Source organism: Emys orbicularis, chromosome 12 (assembly GCF_028017835.1).
Source record: "Emys orbicularis isolate rEmyOrb1 chromosome 12, rEmyOrb1.hap1, whole genome shotgun sequence".
NCBI lineage: Eukaryota > Metazoa > Chordata > Testudines > Emydidae > Emys > Emys orbicularis.
The window spans coordinates 30,188,401-30,210,548 of NC_088694.1; the positions used below are offsets into that span (position 1 = coordinate 30,188,401).

Below are 22,148 nucleotides of genomic sequence, written 5' to 3' on the forward strand. Positions count from 1 at the left end.
TCAGGTCCCCACTAGATAAGCTCTCCCAGTTGGACAGCGAACCATTGAAAACATCTGTGAGTACTGTTTTTCAACCAGTTGTGCACCTGCCTTACAGTAATTTCATGTAGACCACATTTTCCTAGTTTGCTTATGAGATCACCACGTGGGATTGTGTCAGAACGAGTCATACTAAGATCAAGATATATCACATCTACTGCTCTCCCCCTCCCCCACCCACCCCCCATCCACTAGGCCAGTGACCCTGTCAAAGAATGGTTCTTCCAAACTCATGATCTGCCCTGGCTGCCATGTCAAGGACGTAATGTTTAGCAAAAGTCAGTGGGTTGCTCCATGTTCCAGCCTTGCCAATCTCAGAGAAGGCATGTTCCTGGAGCAGGCAAAAGACAGTACCTGTGCCTTGGTGGAGTGTGTGGTGACATATGGAGGGAGAGGCTCACCAGCCATCCGCCAGTAGATGGAAATGCACAATGGGATCCATTTAGAGATTCTCTATGGCAAGATGGCATGGCCTTTCGATGGGCTGGGGATAAGTACAGAGAGGCCTGGCGGCTGATGGGTGTTAAGTCCTGTTAAGATAGCAGAGAAAAGCTCAGTCCACAGCCAAAGTATATGGCTTCTCTTCCCTCAGGGTCAAGTGGGGTTTGGGAAGGACACTGACAAGGCAATTGACGGGTAGGCAGAATTCCGAAGCTGCCTTGGGGATGACAGGGGGATGCTGAGCATCATCAGGTCCATATGGAAAGATGCGTAAGGCAGCCTGGCCATGAGGGCTTCTGCACGGATCCGCAAAGGGACTTGAGCATTGCAACGCCTCACTTTTCAGCACCCAGAAAATCACTGCAATCAATCCAGAGAGCCTGAGCTAGGGGCCTGGGCTCCCTACGCAAGGCACAGGGGAGCCAGGCACCGCAGAGTGGGATTCACAGAAGCCAGCGCACTGAGCAGCGAGCTGCCTAAGCTAACCCACGGGAGATGCTGACGATGAGAGGGTGTGTCCTAAGCCCGCCTCCCTCACAGAATTTGGCATCTATGGCTGCTTGTGATCCTGGAGCCAGGCGCCATTTGCACTTAACTCCACACAAGTGAGCTGGCTCCTCCCTCATAACCTTAGCCCAGCGGTTGAGGCGCTCACCTGGCATGTGGGAGACCTCAGTTCAATTCCCCCTGTTGCCTGATGGGGGGAAGGGATTGGGATGGGGTTAGTGAGTGCCCTAACCACTGGCTAAACTTTATAAAGGGGTTCTTCTCCTCTGGCCATTGGGTGTGGAGTTAGGCGTGCTCTGGGTCCACCAACTGGATTGGGCCCTGTAGATGAGGTAGGTGTGACCCCGCCCATCTTCCCCAGCCTGAGGATTGTGCTGGGGGTTAGGTGTGAGACAGACATCCAAACGCCTGCCAACAGGGAGGGGTGCATTGCCGAGGAGGAAGGCTGGTACCCTCTGTCGTATTGGCGTGGTACTTGGGTTGCCTTGGATGGCAGGATGGCTCCGCTGCCTTGACGGAGGCTGAGGACGGTATGGGGTTGGGGCGTAAACCCCAGGGAGCACAAGATGGTCTTGGAGTCTTAATGGGTGTAGAGCGCCATCTGTCTGCTCCGTGCCATCAAAGGACAAGGCTCAGTCATGGCCTGTTCCTCTCTCGGGGTACCTGATGCCTAGGGCCACAACACTCAGTGCACTGTCACAGCGGTGACCATAGACCGAGCTGCAGTGTCAGAGGTGTCCATCACCGATGTAAGGCCATCTTGGCCACCAACTGGCTGTTCTTAATGACGGCCCTGAGCTGCTCCCTGTCGCTGGGCAGGACCTTCAAGAGGAAGGGGGCGACCCAGTACAGCCCGGCAATTAGCTGCATTCAGCTGAGGCAGAGTACGACTTTCTCCAAAAGAGGTTGAGCCTTCAGGGTCCTTGTCCTTAGGGATGCTCTTGCTCAACTGAGACTGTTCTTGTACCACTGACATGACTGGGGAAGCCTGGGCTGGGGTGAGTAGAGACGCATTTGAACCCTGTCAGAGACTTCACACAGAGTGTTACTGCGGCAGGCATCTGCCACAAAGCCCTGGCCAGGCCAACGAGTCTCTCATTCACGGAGAAGACAACCCTGGCTGGACCAGAGGTTGACACAGATGACAGAAGAGAGGGCTCTCGGCTGGAAGATGGGGCAACAATGCTCTGATGAAGGAGCAGCAGATCCCCTCTGGAGGCGGCACTGGTGTTTATTGCACTTTTGGTACCGGGGACTGAACTGGTGCAGGCAGGTTCTTCAGCAATGATGAAGGTCCTGGCATCGACGCTGAGGCACCACCGGAGTCTGCCGCCGACACAGGCTGCTCGTTATCAGCAGCCCTCGGGCTGTGCGGGGCGTGGTGGCTTTATCCCCAGGGGCTATATGTGGTCTGTCTTTATGGGAGAACATTGAGCTCAATCTGGAGTCTGCCTCTGTGCTTGGAGCTTCCTCTTGGTGTGACTTGAGAACAGGAAATGGTGCCTGATTTGGTGCTGCGGGGAGTGTCAGTGCGGGCGCCGGAGCAGGGACCCTTCTCAGCATTATCTTCTCCATGCTGGGCTTTGACACTGTCAGTCTGCTAGACGGGGCACTGGATAACACTTTCTACTAGCAGGGCTCTGGGCACGATCCTCAGGTTTTGATGAAACTCCACAGATTGCTCCAGAAGATGGACCTTCAGCCATGTCTCACAACTTGGGAGTTCTAGCCCAGAACAACAGGTACTCCAAACCCCTGCTCGGTATGTGTGACTCTCCTAGATACCTGCCGTGCCCAGCTTTCAGTGGGGAGTCCTTCACAGGCTGGCCAGGGCTTGACATCCTGAGGTTTCAAGTCCACCACATTAAGTAGCTCTGTCCAGGGTGGATGTCCGGCGGGCTCTGACACCATATTAAGTAGCTGCATCCGGGAGGGGGTGTGTGTCTGGGGGGGAGGGGGAATGTCCAGTGGGGTCTGACAGCCAATACTCAGTCCAGACAGGTCGATGTAGATCATGGCAGTCGTATGTGGAAGAATCGGAAGAGCTCTTGCCATTTGTAGATTGAGATCAGCCAAAGCTAAGAACTAGCAGGTCGGACACTCGCCAGGTTCCATCTTTGTGCTGCAGGTGGTGAGAGGGACCTGAGGGAGGGTCATGGCTGCCCTGCCCTTTATGGGAGCATGTGTAGGCACATGGGCAGCCTTGAGAGACTCTGCTCGTCAAACAAACTCCGGCCTTGTGCATGAGACGCATGTGCCCTGCAGTGGGATCCACACCAACACATAAGCAACAAACCCTGCTGCTTCCCCCTCCAGCTGTCCAACACCACTCGCTAGCCAGCAGAAAAAGAACGAGCCCAGCCCAGCAAGCCTCTTTCGGCTGCTCACAAAGACGAGGGCTTGGACCTGTTCTGGGCTAGGGTGAACAGCTAGGCCCCTCCTGTTCTCCCCACAGCGCTGGCTCAATGGTCCCGATGGCTTTGCTTCTGCTAGCCCTGGCTCCAGCTCTCTGACATACACGGCCAGCTACCGCCCTGGGGTTTGTTGGAATAATGGCTTCCATAGGCGCCGATTACGTGGGTGCTCTGGGGCTGGAGCACCCATGGAGTAAAAAAATGGTGGGTGCTGAGCACCCACTGGCAGCCCTCCTACTAGAACCTCTCCCTTCCTCCAGTGCTTCCTGCCCGCTGCTGGGCCCTGCGGATCAACGCCTCCCCATCCTGCCCAGTGCCTGCTCTGGAACAGCGGTTTCGCGGCATCAGGAGGCACTGAGGGGGTAGGGGGGAAGAGCGATGGAGCAGCGCACTTGGGGGAGGGGCGGGAAAAGGCAGGGCGGGGGTGGAGCAGGGATGGGGCCTTGGGGGAAGAGGTGGAGTGGAAGTGGGGCCTGGGCAAAGCTAGAGGAGCACCACCCCAGGAGATTAGAATCTTGGCACCTATGACGGCTTCTGACATTAGGAGCTGGGGGCAATGCAAACTCACGCCTGCCTTTCGTCTGAAAGGGAGAGGGAGGCAGGGACCCCCCAGGCTCAGCCCTTGGGCTCTGTTGTGCAGAGCTGCTCCCCGGAGGGGGTCTGGGTGCCTGCTTCAGCTCATAGGACTGGGTGAAGACACCCATTTCCCTGGGGACCTGAACCTGCGCAGTGAGGGCATCACACACCAAAGGGGTGAGCTCTGTATGCCTCCGGGTCCACCCAGCGCTGAGCAAAAGGGGGCCCTGGTCCAGCCTGGGCCTCTGGGCGGTGCTGCCATACACCTGTGCTAGCGCTGTGCCAGCCTGAGGGAGGGGCGCTGCCCCGCAGGGGGAACCAGACTGGGATTCACTCTCAGGACTCTGCTCGGAGCGTCAGCGATGTGTTTGTGCTAGGAAGCGCCAGAGCCGCACGCATGGGCACTCTGCCCTTGTGCAGCACGGAGGGGTTCTCAACCTGAACTGACCTCCTGGGCTGATCCAGAACTTGACAACACTCCGCTACCGGTGGGTTTCTCTGCAGGGTTTCTTGCTGGACCGTGGAGGAGGATCCAGGTCCAGTTGCCCTGAATTGTGACACACAATCATCTTCAACACGCTAGATGAGAAGTGGCTGCTCTCAGGGCTGTTGTAACTCACCAAATGAGAGAGCAAACCCAGAGGAGTGGCTAAGGCAGCCACACACTATCCCTGGCGCAGCCCCAACAGCGAAGACGCTGGAGAGCGGGGAAAACCCAGAAGCAGAAGAGAGAGCCTGACAGATGAGAGCTGAAGAGGTGCCAGGAATTACAAATGCTGTAAGAAGCCTACAGCCCGGATGAGCCGAGGAAGATGAGAACATAAATGACCTGCAGCTGGGGTCATGCCAAGGAATCATTCCAGTGCGTGCTGAGTCCCCTCTGAATGCAGCTGCTCTGGGCATGTTTCCTGCATGGCTAACAGGCTCTAGACGGGCTGGATTACACAGCTGGAGCTGTGATCTCAAGGAGCACACGCGGTATTTATTGCTGCTCACTCTGCTGGGCCTTTGCACAGTGTGGTGAAATGCTGGGTGGGCTAACAAGCTGCAAGGAAGGGTTCTACACCACCCAAGCTTCCTGTCCTCAGGCAGGATTTATGGCTACAAGCCAGCTCAGCAGTGCATGCAGTGTGTGGGGGGGGGAAGGGGGGGGCTACCCGGTGTTGGGTGCCCCTTGCTGCAGGCCCCACCACCTTGGCACACTCCACCCAAAGCAGGTGTCTTTTGGGGGGGAAATGAGCATCAAGTTTAAACCTTCAGGAGCTGCCCAGAGAGGCCACCCATGATCAGCTGCTGGTGGGACCAATAAGATTTGGTATTCCAGTGGCTAGAAGAGCCAGGAGCAGGCAGAAGCCAATCAGGGCCCAACAGTCGAGATGAAAAGGGCTGGCTGCCTCCTCCAAGTGTTCAGTTCTGGGTGAAGTTGGGATCTGTCTTAACCTGAAAGCCTGGCCTGGCCCCTCACTGTGCCAGCACTGTTCAGCCTGAGTCAGCGAAGAGACTGTTCTGGGTCAGGTTATGCCAGGTACAGCCTGCCTGGCCAGCCTGCCTTGAGTATCGTTTTGTTGTACAGGAGCTTGCTTTGGGAGAGGTTCCCCTGGTTCAGGTGAACCTGCCACAGGCAGGTCCCTGGGAGAACATGCTCAGGACTCGGAGCATGGAGCAATGGCATGTTTGGGGGAATGCTGGCTGAATGCGGGCTGGAAACAGGGCAGAGCAGGGTTCAGGGGGTCATACGCCAAATCCTACAAGTCTGTTTGCAAGGGCTGGCCGCAAACCCACCCTATGCATTCACCTTTGGGTTCAAACCTGAGCATCTGTCCCAGACGCACTCGAAACCCCCCCCCCCAGCTCCCGCCCCCCTGGCGGTCCTGCCCCACTCACACACCTCTGCAGGCTCTGGGAGCACCCAGGGAGCAGAATGTGCACCTCTCCCCTGCACAACAAAAACAGCAATGATTCCCCCCACCCTGCAGCCAGGTCCCTGTGTGAACAGGGCACCCCCCGCCCAAATCCCTCGCACAGTAACTAGGTAACACCCTGGAGTTCCCTAGCATCTCCCAGCCCCTGCCCAATCATGGTGCTTTATGCTCATGTTCCTTGTGGAAGAGAGGTCAAGTTCACCTCTCTACCCCAGGGCACCAATGTTCCCTCTAAGCTGCGCTGCTGCCTAAGAGTCAATCAACTGCCGTGCGTGTGTTCAGGTGCCCCTCCCCCCGCTGCTCTGCCGCCGCATTGCTCCTGCCCTCTGCCTTCGAGCCCCTGGCCAGCGGCTCCCAGGACCCTCCTGCTTGCTGTGCAGAGCAGAGGGTGCAGGGGTGGGGTGCCGATTTCACAGTGTCCCCCTCCCCCATGCCCCTGTACCCCATCTCCGCAGAGTGGGGATAGGGCTCAGGAGCTGCTGTGGTCTGAGTTCTGGTGAGTGCCTCTCTGCTTAAAGAGACAACGCACAGGCTCTTATACACTTCCCCAGCAGCTCTCTCTCTCTCTCTCACACACACACACACACACACACACACCCCTCCCAACACATACTTGTGTTGTTATTGTTACTTCTTGGTACTTCCTGCAATGCACATATATTCTCTGTTATTTTAGTTTTTTGACTGGTCTGTGCATTTCATAATTTTATTTCCTTCTTATGCTTAAATTTAATTTTTTGAGTAGTGAGTTCTAAAATTCCTAACCTGTCCTGACTGGAGTAATTATCCCTATGGTAACTTTTAAAAAATATATATTATATCTAGGTTTTTGGTTTCTACTGGTGGCTCACACCCACGCATTACCTCGATATTGGTGCCCATAACAAAATTCATTCTGCACAGGGATGGAGAAAATTGGAGGGAACATTGCAGGGCACCATTCTAGGGGTTGGAGCAGCAGCCTCCCCCCAAAGTGTGTGTAGGGGGAAGCAGGTCCCCAGCACGAGCCCACTGAGATAGATGTGAAGGCCATCAGATACTGAGGAGGTGAGCTGGGGGTCCTGGCAGTGGGACACCTGTAAGGAGGGCTGTGAGCCCATCAGCCCACGTTCACCAACCAGTTGCAGCCCTGGGCTGAGGCTCCTGCCCTCACCCCCCACCCCCCAGGAGGAGTGAGCAGTGCCAGGCTGCCCTGTACCAAGTGGGTGGGTGTGTCTCACCTTTTTAAACTGGCTCCCTTGGGGTCTGTTTCAGAAACGGTCTCTTTGTCGGTGATCTTTTCGTTGAGCGTCTAGAACGACACAGGAGGAAGCGCTGACATTAGCTGGCCCACAATCTGGACTTGGGAATGGTACGTCAGGCCAGGGGACTCCAAACCAAGGAGCTGCACTGGCAACTTCCCACCTCACCTGTATCCAGTGACAGTACAGCTCATCTGGCAGCCAGGACTCCTGGGTTCCATTCCCGGCTCTACAATGGCCTCACTGAGCCAGAACTTTTCACCTGGAGTGCCTAAAGTTAGGAACCTAAATCCATCTTTAGGCCCCCAGGAAAGAGACCTACAGCCCCCATGGCGCCAGGCAGAGCTGTCAGTGCTCGGCAAGCCTGGATCTAAAGCCATGTATTCAGGGCTCTATGTTTGAACCTGCCCATAATCTTGATGCCACATTAACCCACCTGGTAACAATGGCCCCCCTCTGAGATCTCAGGGTGCAAAGGGTTACATAAATGCCACGCCCAGTGAGGTTCCATTCACGATCCAAGGAAGCGGATTGGTCAGACTGAGTGCTCTGGGGCAGGGACTGGCGTGTTGGTGTCTGGCACAGAGGGGCCCCACCACGGCTGTGTGCGGGGCATGACTGTAACACAGGTGATGAGTCCCAGCATGCAGTGCTGCACCCCAATCCAAGGGAAGGGGGCTGGGCTTCTCCTCTCAGAAGGCAGCTGCTCCGCCTTCCCAAGGATCCAGTCCCATGCCCAGCTCACTCCCTGGGAAGCAGCTGGTGACACCCCCTCCCTCAACAGTCAGGGCACAGCTGCTCTTCTGCTCACCTCTTTCCAGTTGCTGCCCTGCTTCTCCACGGCCCACCGGTCGGCTCCTTTCTGCAGCTGGGAATCGCACAGAAAAGGAGCCAGTCACTCAACACGGGAGTGGGGAAAGAGGCCTCGTTAGAGCAGCTGCTGCCTGCAGGCAGCGACGGCTGAACTGGGGCTCAGCAGTGCGATGGCTTTCCCATGGCCCAGAGCGCTCTCGGCCGGCGGCCAGGGGACGTACTGGACTCCTCAGGCTCAGGGCTGGGCTGGGCTGCAGGAACACAGCTCGGCTGGGGAGCTTACAGGACTGCTGCATGGGGAGTGGGAGATCTCAGGACTGGGGCAGGCGAGCCAAAGGCGAGCCAAAGGCAGAGGGGATGAGTTCCACCCTGGGGATCAGACAAACCAGCTAGCAGAGCGCAGGGCCTGCGTTCAGCCAGTCACCACAAAACGTGAGCCATTGCCCGCAAGGGAAGGGGCTTCTGGGAGCAGTTTGGGGGGGGATGTGTGAATATGTATTCCTGTGAGCATGTTCCCAGGAGTGTGCACTACGCAAGTGTCATGTGAGCATGTGCAAAAGCGTGCCGGGACCACTTGCGTGGGAGCATGCATGGCAGTGGGTGTACACGCGTATGCTCGTGCGAGCATGTGCTTGTGTGTTAATGGGAGCAGAGAGCACTGGCGTGAGAGCTTGGGTGTATCCGTGCACTCGCACGTTCACACAAACCCCTGTGAGCAGCAAGCACTTTTGTGAGTGTGAGCCCAGCTACTCGTACATGTATGCACATGAGGGGATGCTCCCGGGAGCATCTCTAAGCACCAGCTCACATGCGTGTGCGTGTATACATGCAGGAGCAATGCTCCCATAAGCGTCTCTGTGAGTGTGAGCTCAGGCGCGTGTGCATGTACACACGTGGGAATGCACACTCCAGTGAGCAGCACGCGCGTGGGTACGCCCCTACCTGGTTGATTTTGTTCTGCAGCTCTTTCACTTGTTGCTCTGCCTGCTGCTGCTCGTCTTTGAACCTGTCCAGCAGCTCCAGCTTCTCCTGGTTCCAGTTCTTCTCACTGATCTGCAGCTGCTTGGTGAGGTCCATGACCGCGCTGTAGGACTCGGCCAGGAGGTGCTGGTGTTCCTCTCGCTCCCTCTTCAGAGCCACTTTCCAGTCCGACGGGGCTCGCTCCGGGACCCCTTTCCCAACCTTTGACTCCAGCTGTGGGGAATCGAGGGGAGAGATCAGACCGCAGGCACACCCGCCTCCAGGTGATTATTACAGCTTGCCAACCACCAGCCCTTGCTAACACTGGGCTGGGCCAGAGGGCTATCGCTGAGTCAGCTTTCCAGAGCCTCTCCCGGCATGTCCTCCTGGAGCTGCTGTGGGGACAGTCTCTTTATAAAAGGAACAGCAGGACAGCTGCAGCCATGGTCATGCAGAAGGGAAGCACGAAGCTGAACATGCAAGATCAGGTGCTAGCAGCCTGTGGCCGGGGGGCTCTTGGAGGGAGAACACAGCTCAGAGGTGTGGGCGCGAGCAGGGGGCATTACAGATCTTTACAGCAGATCACTGCCTGGGACCCCACGGACGGTGCTGGGAGATGGCGCCTCTGGTACTCAAAGCCACGAGCCAGATCCCAGCTGGGCAGTGACTGCACAGGGACAAACACTCCCCGGGTAGGACCCTCAGCCTCCAGCATCCCACGGTTAGTTAGCCCCAATTCTTCGGGAAAGTTACCATTAGATCTTCAGCTTGCCTCTGTCCCATTATCTAGTCATACCACGCTCCCTGTGGCAGTGTCTGAGCCCCTCACACACCAGGAATGGGCAGAAGAAACCAGAGTTTACCCCTTTCCAGTGCTGCATGAGGAATGGGCCCAGAATCTGGCACAGGGGTTTCAAGGCACAACCTGAGTGGGATTGGGATCACGTGGTGCCTGCACAATACAGTACAGAGGCCAGGCAGTGAGAGCAGTGCTCTGCAGACAGGCTGGTTAACACCCCACACCTGGGAGAGGGCCAGCACTCAGGCTGCGAGCAGGAGGCTGCCCCCTTCCAGTGCAGCAGGGAGACTCCTGGCTGGCCTCAGCCTGGACACAGATGAGCTGCACTCTGAAAGGAAGGGGCCACACTGGGAGAAGGCAGGGCTAGGGCAGGCTATGGGAAATCCTAGAGCCCAAAGCTAGCCCATGCCTGTGCCTGGAGGGAGCAGGCATGGGATGCGATACCCAGAGACCTGGTGAACACCCCCTCTGCAGGAGCGGCCCCAAACCCTGAGGCCAGCTCGCGAGCAGGCGTGAATCCATGTGTGTCTCATCCTGGGCTCAGCAGCTCAGACAGCTCACAAGGGGCTTAAGCATGTGATGGCTTGTGAGGCAGATTGAAGCCACTGACAGCTGCTCAGAGAGAGCATCAGCAAGAGATGCTGCTGCTGCCAGAAACATTGGCTCAGCAATATGGGCAGGGACACCGCTGGGGGCTAACCCCTCAAGCAGTGTCCAGCACCTTGGGAGGTAGCACCGAACAACAGCTGGCCATTTTGGGGTGTAAACCAAACTGGGTTCTCAGTAACTTCCTCATGGATCTGCCTTGCAAAAGGGAGATGAAGACCCAGGAAAAGTAATCAGAGAAGAGAACAGAGCTCAGGGCGGCCGAGGGCAGGTTTGACACAGACCCGAGTGAGACGGACAAGGCAATACCACTACAGCACATGGCAGGGTCCAGCTAGCAGGGAGCCAGGGCAGGGCTCAAGTCCTCTGGCAGACAACAGCTCAGACAGCAGAGTGGGAAATGATTGATCTAAGCTTGAGGATAAATGAGTCTGGACGCCGCACGGCTGCATAAAGCCAGGCCGGTGCAATGACACGAGGGGATACTAGTCTGGAGGAAAGCCTAAGAATGACACCGCTGGAGCATGGGGCTGGCAAATGGTTTATTATTCATGACCTCATTAGGGCCCAGTGCGTCTCTGAGCAGGCCCTGACAATCACACTAAGCTAGCATCACACGGACACGGCCCCAGCCCCAGCCAGCTCAGCGTTTCAGTGTGATGGGGATGAAACCAACGGGACATTTCCAAAGCAGTAAGAGCAGAAAAGGTGCCCCGGTGTCAGAGTGGCCAAAGGAGCACAGCTAGCTTATCAGACACCAGCTTGCAGTGGGTGGGAGCCATTGAGCAGTGGAGTAGCCAGGACTGCGGTGAGGCAGACGTCTATGGCCAGGGAGTGCCAGAAAACTCAGGGCCCACATGCTGAGAAGCCGGAACGCAAAACTGCCTTTGTATTTGAGCATGTGATGCTGCACAATTACCCCAGTGTGCAAATAGCTGTGGTAACCGTGCACCCAAATGCACACGCAGCTCTCAACACCTAAACCTGGATTTTAATACATTACCACAGGCACCTTTGTTACAACCGTAGTGGCTTAAAAACAGAGAAAGAGCGTGCCTAATGGCTAGCGCCGAGAGCTGGGCTCGAGAACTGACTGCGACATTGGAGGCATGTCACACTCTCTCTGGGCCTCAATTTCCCCTCCACAGAACGGGGTAACATGGAGCTTCCCCCAGAGCAAGGCAGGCTGCTGGTGGTGGTGGATTGCAGGGTGCATCGAAGAGGCAAGGTGCCATGGGCCATGCTGGGTGCTACATTTGTATCGAAGCTGCTCCCAGGGCTGAGCTTGGCCTCTCTCCATTTATGGAACTGATTGTTTTACTAGTAACCGTGCTGCGGGCAGCCATTCCATTTTCTGGCACAGGTGCCAGACTTTCTGCTCGCACAAAACCAAACACCCTTGCACTGCCCCTCCTCCGAGGCCCCGCCCCCACTCCCGCTCACTCCATCCCCCCTCCCTCTGTCACTCGCTCTCCCCACCCTCACTCACTCGCTCATTTTCACTGGGCTGGGGCAGGGGTCAGGGTGGGGGGTGAGGGCTCCAGCTGGGGGTGCAGGCTCTGGTGTGGAACTGGGGATGAGGGATTTGGGGTGCAGGAGGGGGCTCCAGGCTGGGGGGTTCAGAGTGCAGGAGGGGGCTCTGGGAGTGGGCAGGGGGTTGGGGATGCAGACTTTGGGATGGGGCTGGGAATGAAGGGTTTGGGGTGCAGGAGGGTGCTCTGGGCTGGGACTGAGGGGTTCGGAGGGTGGGAGCGGATCAGGGCTGGGCAGGGGCACGGGGGGAGGGAGGGCTCCAGCTGGGGGTGTGGGCCCGGGGATAAAGGATTTGGGGTGCAGGAGGGTGCTCCAGGCTGAGATTGAGGGGCTTGGAGGGCAGGAGGGAGATGTGGGCTGGGGCAGGGGGTTTGGGCGTGGGAGGGGGCAGGGGTACAGGTTCCAGGTGGCGCTTACCTCAAGCAGCTCCTGGAAGCAGCGGCATGTCCCCTCTCCGGCTCCTATGCGGAGGTGCAGCCAGGAGGCTCTGCGCACTACTCCATCAACAGGCACCGCCCCCGCAGCTCCCATTGGCCGGAAACCGCGGCCAATGGGAGCTGCAGAGCGGTAGCTTGGGGCAGGGGCAGCGTGCAGAGTCCCCTGGCTGCCCTATACATAGGAGCCGGAGGGGGCACGTCACTGCTTTTGGGAGCCGCAGGGAGCCACAGCAGGCAGGGAGCCTGCCTTAGCCCCACTGACCGGACTTTTAACGTCCCGGTCAGCTCCGCCACCAGGATCCCTTTTCAACCAGGCGTTCTGGTTGAGAACCAGACACCTGGCAACTCTATGTGACCCATGGGACCCAGACAGTGCCCCCAGGGGAAGGTCTTGTCAACACGCTGGCTCCAGCTCCCAAGCTCAGGTGCAGTTGCAGCACTGCCGCCCCTCCTGCAGATCCTGGCCATGAAAAGGTTCCCCAAATTAAATTGTCGAGTAACATGTTCTCCTGAAGCCTTGGCATTGCGGTCATCCAGCCTTTATTGCCTCCTGTCATCGGAGCCAATGAGGCCATAAATCCAGGCTTCATTTCCACTAGTTTGGGTTCTGCTGATCTCAGCACTAAGCTTTGAGCTGCACGCAAGCCTGGCATGGCTCTGAGCACGCGACAGCTTGGAGATGAATATTTGTAGGCCAGAGACATTGACCCTGCACGGCCAAGGGACTGCACGTGCACTAATCCTGGGAAAGCCCACAGAGTGGACATGTACTGGGCAAGTATTTCCAGGCTTCAGGAAAACGTGCTGATTGCCAGATGAATCGGCTCCGCAAGGCTAGAAGAATGGACCCTCACTGTTAGATGGGCCGGGAATGTCACTGGAATCTGCTTGCCTTAAAGTGCAGATCTGCTCAGAAACAGCCCTTCCCGCTGCAGTGTGTGGATCAGAGTCTGAGCCGCTGTCCTTAAGGACTAAAATCAGTCTGTGCTCCTGGCAGCCCTGCCCAGCCAGCACAGCTGACAAAGAAGGGGCTGGAGTCTGCTCACTCGCTCCCACTCAGCGACCCCTGTGCTAATGCCTGCTGACTAGTGGGGCCACACAGGGCAAAGTTAGCTACAAAGCTTTTATTAGTGGTTTCCTATGCGTAGGAAAAAGCCCAGCTTGACTCTCTGATCCCAGGTTGATTCTCCAGGTCGGGCCGTTTCCTTCTACTTGTGAACTGACATATGTGAGATGGAGTCACTAAGATAAATACTGAGCCTCCTGGTTGAAAAGGTGACCCTAGTGTCACAGATATGGTGGTGTCTGCCTGAGTCTGCAGAGAGCCTGACAAAAGAGCTCGGAGAGGTGGGAGCTGGTCAATGCATTAACCTACAGTCTAATGATGGCAACGCTGTTAACTATTTCACTGCCAACCAGCACCCAAGGAATTTCTGAAAACTGCCGACCAATCCGCTGCAAGCGGCACCTCATTTTGGCATCACACATGGGTGGAGCGTGGATTATGGGCGAAGTTTGGAGAGTACCACCTCTTACTGTCTCCCAAAATGAGTGATTGTTAGAAGTGAGGATTTGCAGCTGCACCTGCTCAGTCTCAGGACAGCCTATGAGCACAGCAGGGCCGCCTGATGGACCATTCCACCACCTGACTGGCTGAGGAGGTCACCAGGCCTGCTCTTACACCCAACAGCAACTACTGAATGATCTCTGGGTGCTCATCACACACACCTGCAGCTGCACTCTCTCCGGTGCCTGCCCTGCTCCTAGCCTTGCTCCAGCCCTGATCCTGGCTTGTTCCCAGCATTGCTCCTGGCTTGCCCAGTCTGTTCCCTACTTGCCTATTGGCTTCCTGACTCTGGTGCCTGATTCCTGCTCCAACCACTAGGCTTGGCTGCCCACATCCCAGTTCATGACAGTGGTGCTGGAAAGCTATCCTGTTCAGCCAGGGTCCCTGCTGAGCACCCTCAAAGCTCACTGCACGTGCAGCCAGCCTCTCCACTGCTTCTGTCTGGGATCTCTCCAGCCAGGATACCCCTCCCACCTGCTCTGGGTCCCAGCCCAGCAATCCCTGCAAGGGAAATAATGGGCATCATTTACTCCAACAATTGGATTCTCAGTGTCAGCTCTGTTGCTATAGAAACTCCCTCAGCAGGAGCAGAGATTGCTAATTAAGATTCCCACAATGCACTGCTTTCATCCTCTGCCCCAGCCCGGTTTATCAGGCTGCAGACATCTCCTGCAGCTCCCAGCCCCTCTGATATTAGACAGGCACCGGGAAGTGCGCTCTGCCCTGCTGGGCTCTGAGCACACGCTGCCGTCACATTCCAAGCCCTGCTGAGGGGGTCTGCTGGGGCCATCCTGCTGGCCTGGAAGGAGGGTCATCCCGAAGCAGGGATTTTAGGGTGATGGGGGAAGGGAAGCCAAAGGAGGAAGATGCCTCCCCCACCCCCCCCAAGAGTCCAGTGTGTGTGTGCTGTTCTTACCTGGGCGATGTGGCACTTGAGCTCAGTCCGCTCTACCTCCCAGGCAGCCTTGGCCTTGGCAAATTGCTGCTGCAGCTCATTCATGCCCCGCCTCTCCTCGCGCAGCTCCGTGCACAGCTCCTTCAGGATCACCTTCATGTCTGCCAGGGTCTTGACGTACTCATTGGGCTGCCGGGCAGGGGAAGGGAGAAAGGCGTGAGCGTGGGCAGCTGTTCACAGACATCTGCAAGGGGGGAGGAGCAGCGGGCGCAGGGCTCCGTGGGCCCCGTGTCTGTCTATGCCAGGCAACGAGGACAAGGAGAGGCAGCTTTGCAGGCACCAGGGCTCTGGTCTAGGCTGTGAAACTCAAACCCGTGGATTGAGTTTCAAGAACGTGCCTTGCCCTACAGCCAGGTCAGCAGCAATGGAGCCAGCTGGGCTGTCCAGCCCCCGCCCCGGGACCTGGGGGAGGAAGGTTCACTCCAGTCCAGCACTCTAGCAAGGGGGGGTTAAAAGCACCCTGCAATACACGTCGAATTCATGTCATGGTCATCAAACCTCCTGTAGAACCCCCCTGCTGAGGGTGATGATCCCATAGGGGGAGGGGACACAGAAGTAACCCTGAGGCCCTCCAGGCCAGTAGGCTGCAGAGTTGGGAGGGCAGAGCACAGGACTGGGAGACAGCTCCACAAATCCCCTCCACCCCAGTCCCCCTCATACAAAGGGGAGAAGGACCTTGGCCAGCTGCTGGAGGGCTGGGAGACTCCTTGCTGTGTGCAGCGGGCCAGTGTTCCTCCATCCATGCCGGTCCCAGGCAGTCAGGCTGGAGAACCAGCAAATGCCAGGGCAGAAACCGGCTGCAGCCCCTGCCCCATTCACTGGGCTCTAACCCTCCATCCCACCGGCCTGTGAAGCTGTCAGGCTGCAGAGGAGTCCTGGGGAATGCCTAGGGGCTCCCTCGGCGGCACTGCCAGCCTCCAGGGAGCTGTCCCCTCCCCTTCGCCTGGCACCAGTTTGGAGAACATGATTCAGCTCAGCAGCAGCTCAGTGTCCCACCGCCACCTGCTCTCTGTGCCCATTGGCTTCCGCCCACCGCCCTGCTAGCCACCCTGGGGTCAGACAGCTTGTGCACATGCCCTGCACTCAGCATGTAGAGGCTACCCCCTCCCTGGCCTTTGAGGAAGGTGAGAGGCCATTCCCCCAACCCCACAGGCTGAAGCAGGGCCGGCTCTAGGCACCAGCATTCCAAGCATGTGCTTGGGGCGGCGCTTTTCAAGGGGCGGCATTTTGGCCCTTCGGGGGCAGCACTCCGAGGTTTTTTTTTTTTTTTTGCTTGGGGCGGCAAAAAACCTGGAGCCAGCCCTGGGCTGAAGGACCCCAGGAAGCTGCAGCAGGCACCTGTTCCTGCAGAACTTGGTCCTGCCCACTGAGCTCATCCAGCCGCCGCGGTCTCAGGAAGGCCAGGCCTGTCGGGTGGCTGGGAGGCCAGTCTCCATTTGGGAGCTGCTGAGAAGGTGCAGCCTCAGGGCCTCTCCCAGCACCCCTGGTCATCCCTGATCCCACGCCCTCCTGGGTCCCAGGAGGATCAGAGAAGAGGAGGAATGTCTGCAGAACAGGGGCAGAGGGGCACACAGGCTGGCACGCTCCACGGAGGCTCCCAGCAGAACCTCAAACGCTGAAGTGGGGGGAGGAGGGTGTCTCTTCATTGGCACTTCCGCTGTGAGATCTTGGGCTAGTGCTGTGCGCAGGGCAGCCAGGTGTGCAGCCCCAGGGATGGGAAGTTCAGGCTCCTTTGTACTGCCAGCTACACCCAGACGCTGTGTTCTTCATAGTAAGGAGCCAGGCTTCAAAGGCACCTTGTTCTCAGCAGACGGAGCCCACAGGACACAGCGGCTCTGCCACAAACTAGGCCTGGAGTTTGCTGGTCAGGCCCAGCCCCTTGCTATACATGACACAAAGCGTCATGGCCCGGCGCAGAGACTCCGGCCGGCCAGAGCTTACCTCACTGCCAGCTGATACGTTTGCCCACTATGGGATATCCTGCTGGCGGGGGGAGCTGGTGACAGGTGCCCAGCACTGCAGTGTCCCTCAGAGCCCAGCCTGGAAGCTGCATGCAGGCTCCCTCCCCATCCAGCTTCTGCCTTACAAGGGCTAAGCACAGACATCTGGATGGCTGCTGCTCTTCAATGTAAACATGGACCCGTGCCCATAGGCCTCAGCTGGGGCAGGCTCAGAGACAGCCCCCACTCAGCCTCACCTCCCCCCCCCCCCGAACACCTCCCCACAGCCCCCAGCAGTGGGTGATGTTTCCAGTACAGACCTGCCCACCCCTGCACAGGATCTGCAGCCCCAATCTCTGAGGAACACCCACATTCCTGCCGGCACCGGGAGCCACGTTACCTCGGCTCGTCTGCACGGCATTAACACTTTCCGATCAATCCCCAATGCCTACAAATAGCATGAGCGGCCTGCACTGCAGCTCCGGCCCTGGCTCCCAGCACACACCAGGGCCTCTGGCCTCGCTGCCCGGATGGCAGGGTCTGACCGGGCCGCTGGTGCTGGGCTTGGGGTGCAGCACACCGACCCGCAGTCCCTCCTGCCAGCCCAGGAGAGGGGCCGGGATGGCAGGACTGAGGGGCTGCCGCAGCAGACACACACAGGTCCCCGGGCTGCCTGAGCTCCCATGGGCACAGCACCCTCCTGCCCTAGCCTGGCTCCACATAGCCTCCTGGTCCCAGATGCTCTCAGCTCCCGGGAAATGAGAACTGAGTGGGAAAGGGATGGGGGATGTCAGGCATCAGGGGAGCCGGGCTGAACCCAGAGACTACAGAGCACTTGCCCCAGCACCACCACTCCGAGCTCATCGCATGGGCGCCTGCCACAGCAGGTGTGCCAGGGTCCCAGCTCACCGTGTTCTGGGTCCAGGTGTCTCCGGCACACGTCTTGTTATCGGCCTGCTGCTGTGGGGTGAGTTCCTCCTCCTCGATCAGCAGGTACAGCTCTTTCATGCTGTTCACCTGGAAACACGACAAGATACAATGGGGGGAGGTAGCTCGGTCCCCCTCAGCCTCCAGCCACAGGCAGACGAGGGGCTCCCGGCCCAGGGGAGTAGGAGGAAGGGGCCCTGGGGCAGTGAGAAGCTGGCACCCAAGGTTGCCTGTACCCAGCAGAGCCGAGGGATAGGAGGTGACTGCGAGCTGGGATGGAGGGCCACCAGGAGAGCTGTGTGTGGGGCCCAGGACTGGAGTAACGGAGGAGCTGCACACTTGGACTGAGGGCCTTCAGCAGAGCTGTGGGGTGGGGGTGATCTGGTCTCAGCACCTCCCCAGCTCGTGTTTCCTGCTCTTCCGTACCAGGCACCAGAAACCGCAGCCTCGTGCCAGGGCACAGTCATCTTCTGGCCTCAGCACAAGGCCGGGCCATAATGAGGCTGTTGTTACCAAGCCTCAGACACAGTCGCTCCCGTCCAGAGGCTGCACACTCTGTGCACGTCATTTGTTCTCGTTTGTGAATGAGTTTAGTTCTCAGAGAAGCGAGGGACTAGAGCCCGGGCTCGGCACAGACAGGTGCTGGGCAAGCTTCCCCGAGGGGCAGTATGCACTTAACTGGCATTAGAGCAGGGAGCAGCTGCCCTGGCGTGGCATGTAGATGGGCGTCTCATGGACGTGCACATGAACAGTAATGATGCAGAGGACTAACAGGCCCCAGCCTGTCTGCTTGGATGCAGGGCTGGAGTCAGGGTTGACCTGCGCTGGCTCCGGACTCTCCTGCTTCCTGCCCTGTGACCTCCTCCCTAGCGCGTGACCATTGCTGGGGAGCTGAGTGCAAGCTGACTTTGGGTAACAGCCAGCAGGTTTCCAGCAGCCAGCACCGTTGAGAGGCAGACGTGGCCCCTTTGCCCTGGGCAGCAGCATGCCCCCGTCAGAAAAACCCTGTGCCAGGCACCACCTCTGCCCACGGAACAATCGACACCGAAGGTGATGGGCCATTAGCTCTGCTGTGGCTCCCACGTCTCCATGCTGCTCCCACTCCTCCCCCTGCACCGACCTGCCCAGCCTCCCTTCTGCTGCAGAAAAGAGGGCAGCATCCAGCACAGGCCGACCCTGGCTGGCACTGCCCAGGCCGTCCCCACGCACAGCCTCAGCCTGGGACCTTTCTGAACCCGCTGAGTTTGGGGGGGTTGAGTGTGAGATCTCAGCCCAGACGCAGGAAACCACCCAGGACAGAGCACAGGGCAGGGAGCAGCTGGCTCAGCAATGGGCCACGGGGCCCTTCACCTCAGGACACGGCAGGATGTTACTGCCCGGCAGCTGGTTCCTGCAGTGACCTGGGTTAAATGAGCAGGGCTCTTAGGGGGCTGCAGAGCGTGAGGGTGGCACCAGGTGGCACCTTATACGCAGTCCCATGTGAGAGAGGAAGGAACGGCTAAGCCATACTGACCCCCATTGTCTCTACAGAGGCCCTCCCCAGGCCAGAAGTGATGGGAGTTGGCAATGCTGACCCTGCCCAGCCGATAGCCCAGAGACTGCAGGTCCCAGCATGCCGAGCTCCCTCTCAGGCTGTGGCCCACAGGCTCTGCAGGCTGCATATCTACGTGAAGGGTCACAGAGGCTGGGATTGGCTCCACTCCATGCCACCTGCCTGCACAGACTCTGCTGTAGGTCTCTCCAGTTGGGGCAGTGCAGCCCTGTGCCCGGCAGACTATGGGATGGGAGCTCCTGGCTGCATATCCTACCTCCAAGAAGCCATCGCCCTCACTGTGAAGGATCTTCCCCTGTCTCCAGCGTTTGAGGAACCACTTGAGCTTCATGAAGAGAAGCAGGAAATTCTGCTTGAACTGCTGGGATTCCTGCACCAGGAGGTTCTTCTCCTGGCTCCAGAACTTCTGCTCCAGCCGCCTCTGGAGGCTCAGGCTCTGCAGCTCAAACTCCCGCCTCAGGAGAGCCTTCTGCTGGTCTTCCCGCAGCTGGGGGAGAGCCACCATGAGAAGGACCCTCCTCTCAGCCGTGCGAGGGCTCCCAGCGGGTGCTGCTGCAGGATCTGTGCAGGTGGTGGGACTGGGGGGTTAGGCCCCTGGTGGGGAGAGGCTGAGGCTGGAGCAGAGCTCCTAGGGCTGTCACTCATTTCCTGGCCCCATGGGCACCGGGACAGCAGCGGTGGAAGAGGGACGGCCCAGAGCAGGGTCACCTGGCTCTGGAGATAGTGGTGCTGTGCCAGGGAGCAGCAGTGGGGAGGGGGGAGAAATATGGACGTGTTGGATGATTGCCCTGACGACAGGCTATGGGGAGTGTGTGTGCCCCTCACGAGCCCCGGGCACGCTAGTGGGCGAGGGGAGGGAGGGGATGATCTCGCAAGTGTGCTGGGGGAGGGGAGGAGGGAGTGATCCCACAGGCCCTGGGCACGCTGGGGGGATCCTGCAGGCCCCAGCTGCACTGGGAGGGGGTGATCCCGTGGGTGTGCTTGTGGGCCGGGGAAGGGGGCAATCCCGCAGCCCCAGGTGCGCTGGTGGGGGAGTGATCTCATGGGCCCCGGGCATGCTGGTGGGCGGGGGGAGGGGGCAATCTCACGGGCCCTGGGCATGCTGAAGGTCTCAAGGAGGGGCTACGGCACGGCTCTGCCAGTGCTGGGGGGGAAGGGTTCGAGTTAGCGGGGGCCCAGGGTGCTGCACACTCCTCTGAAGGAGCTGACAGCCACAAGCTCTCACGGAGACTTCCCCTCTCCCCCCAGCAGATTGGGCAGGCAGTGGCTGCTTCGTGCCGGCCCAGGAGGTGCTGGGAGTGGGGTGGGGTTCTGTGCTTGTCTCCTCCAAGGTCTGGGACTATCCCCAAGGCCCAGCCTGGCTCTTGGCTCCCCCCAGTCACTCCCACCCCAGGCAGGGGCAGGCGGTCGTGGCACAGATCACACTGGGTCGCTGCAGCAGCTCCCTGCGACGCCTCTCACTGACCTGGCAGATCTTCTGGGAGAAGTTCTCCAGCTCCTCCTTCCTCAGCTGCCTCTCCTGGGTGAGCTGCTCCTGCAGGCCCCGCAGGCTCTCGTTGGCTTCAGCCAGCACCAGCTGCAGCTCCTTGATCTGCATGGGGAGTGGACAGAGTCAGTCCCCTGGTGCCCCGTCACGCCCAGGCCTCGTTCCTCTCCCATGGAGAGCAAGGCCCACAGCAGCCCGGAGGGGGCACCAGTGCATTGGAGCGGACGGTGGATTCAGTTCTCCTGGGCTCCACCCCAGCCAAGGGACAGAGGAGGGGGCTCAGAGACTGCACTCTTGGTCTCTGCTCCTGACACAGGCGGTGACCTTGAGCTCATCACTTCCCCTCTCTGCGCCGCAGCCGAGCCAGCTGTAAAATGGGGAAGCCACGTCCTTCCCGCCAGGTTCCTCACTAGCCAGCCAAGGCCCGTAGGCCCCGTGGCGCACAGCTGGGAGAGGCTGCAGACAGACACACAGGGACTCGGAGCCTGGGGCAGGTGGCTATTTGCTCTACTGGGGCCTCGGGGCAGCCACTGCTCAAGGGCATATGAGAGCAGAAAGGCCCCAGCCCTGATTGTGCCGCTGCTGGGAGGGGGTGAGCTCAGGCCATTGCAGCCAAGCAGTGGTTTGGAAAGGCTGGGCCTTCCCCCGGCCCCTAACCAAAGCCCTCTCGGTTTAGCCGCAGAGCCACACCGCACTCAGGGAGCAGCTCGGAGACACCGGGCCGGGCGCAGGAGCTGAAGGGTGGTGCAGGGACAGCGCCCCAGTGAGCAGCGCTTGCTGGAGACACGCTGGAGGCTGGGGTGTGAACCGGCCTCTTGGAAAGTTCCCCTTCCAGGAGCTCTGTTCTCCCAGTGCACCTGCCCCTCCAAGGGTCCCCTCCCTGGACGTGCCTGGCAGTAGGTGGCTGCTCACAGGATCCCTAGGAAGGGACAGGACCTCTAGTGAGCCATCGGGCCCATCCCCTGCCATTGGGGTCCCAGCCCCACATTTTAAAGGCCCTTTTTCCATGTTTGGACCTTGGTTAGTTCAGAGCAACTGAGCCAACAGTCCTACTGCTGGCTGGGTGCCCCACACCCACTAATCTGAGAGCAGGGGCCCCCCGGGATCTGCAGCCCCAGGCCGATGGCGCCAACCTTTCCCGAAGCTCTACCCCCCCGCCACCCGGGGTCTGACAGGAGCAGCACGCCAAGTGGCACAGCTCAAGGTTTCCAGCCACCAGCCAGGTGTGGAGCAGGGCCGCGCACCCAGAGGCCAAGACACAGACACTGCACCAGTTTGTACAGAGATTCCCGGCAGCAGAGCCTGCCAGGAACATGCCGCTTCGTGGAAAGGCAGCAATGAGGCTCATGCCAGGGCAGCTCAGAACCCAGACCCTGCTCTGGAGAGACTGGCCAGTGCAGGGCCGGGGGGGCAGTTTGTTCCCCCCTATTGAG

At 58.9% G+C, this 22,148-nt stretch overlaps 1 protein-coding gene across 1 annotated transcript in view; it reads right to left on the reverse strand.

Moving 5' to 3' along the window:
* Window positions 1-22,148, reverse strand: part of MTCL2 (microtubule crosslinking factor 2) — an 82,169-nt gene that overhangs the window by 4,674 nt on the left and 55,347 nt on the right. The window contains exons 8-14 of the mRNA XM_065414374.1: window positions 20,695-20,820; window positions 19,486-19,716; window positions 17,660-17,767; window positions 14,772-14,939; window positions 8,896-9,147; window positions 7,952-8,008; window positions 7,120-7,190 (exon numbers count right to left, since the gene is read on the reverse strand). Of these exons, the coding sequence (XP_065270446.1) occupies window positions 7,120-7,190; window positions 7,952-8,008; window positions 8,896-9,147; window positions 14,772-14,939; window positions 17,660-17,767; window positions 19,486-19,716; window positions 20,695-20,820 (1,013 nt within the window). The remainder of the gene's footprint in view (window positions 1-7,119; window positions 7,191-7,951; window positions 8,009-8,895; window positions 9,148-14,771; window positions 14,940-17,659; window positions 17,768-19,485; window positions 19,717-20,694; window positions 20,821-22,148) is intronic.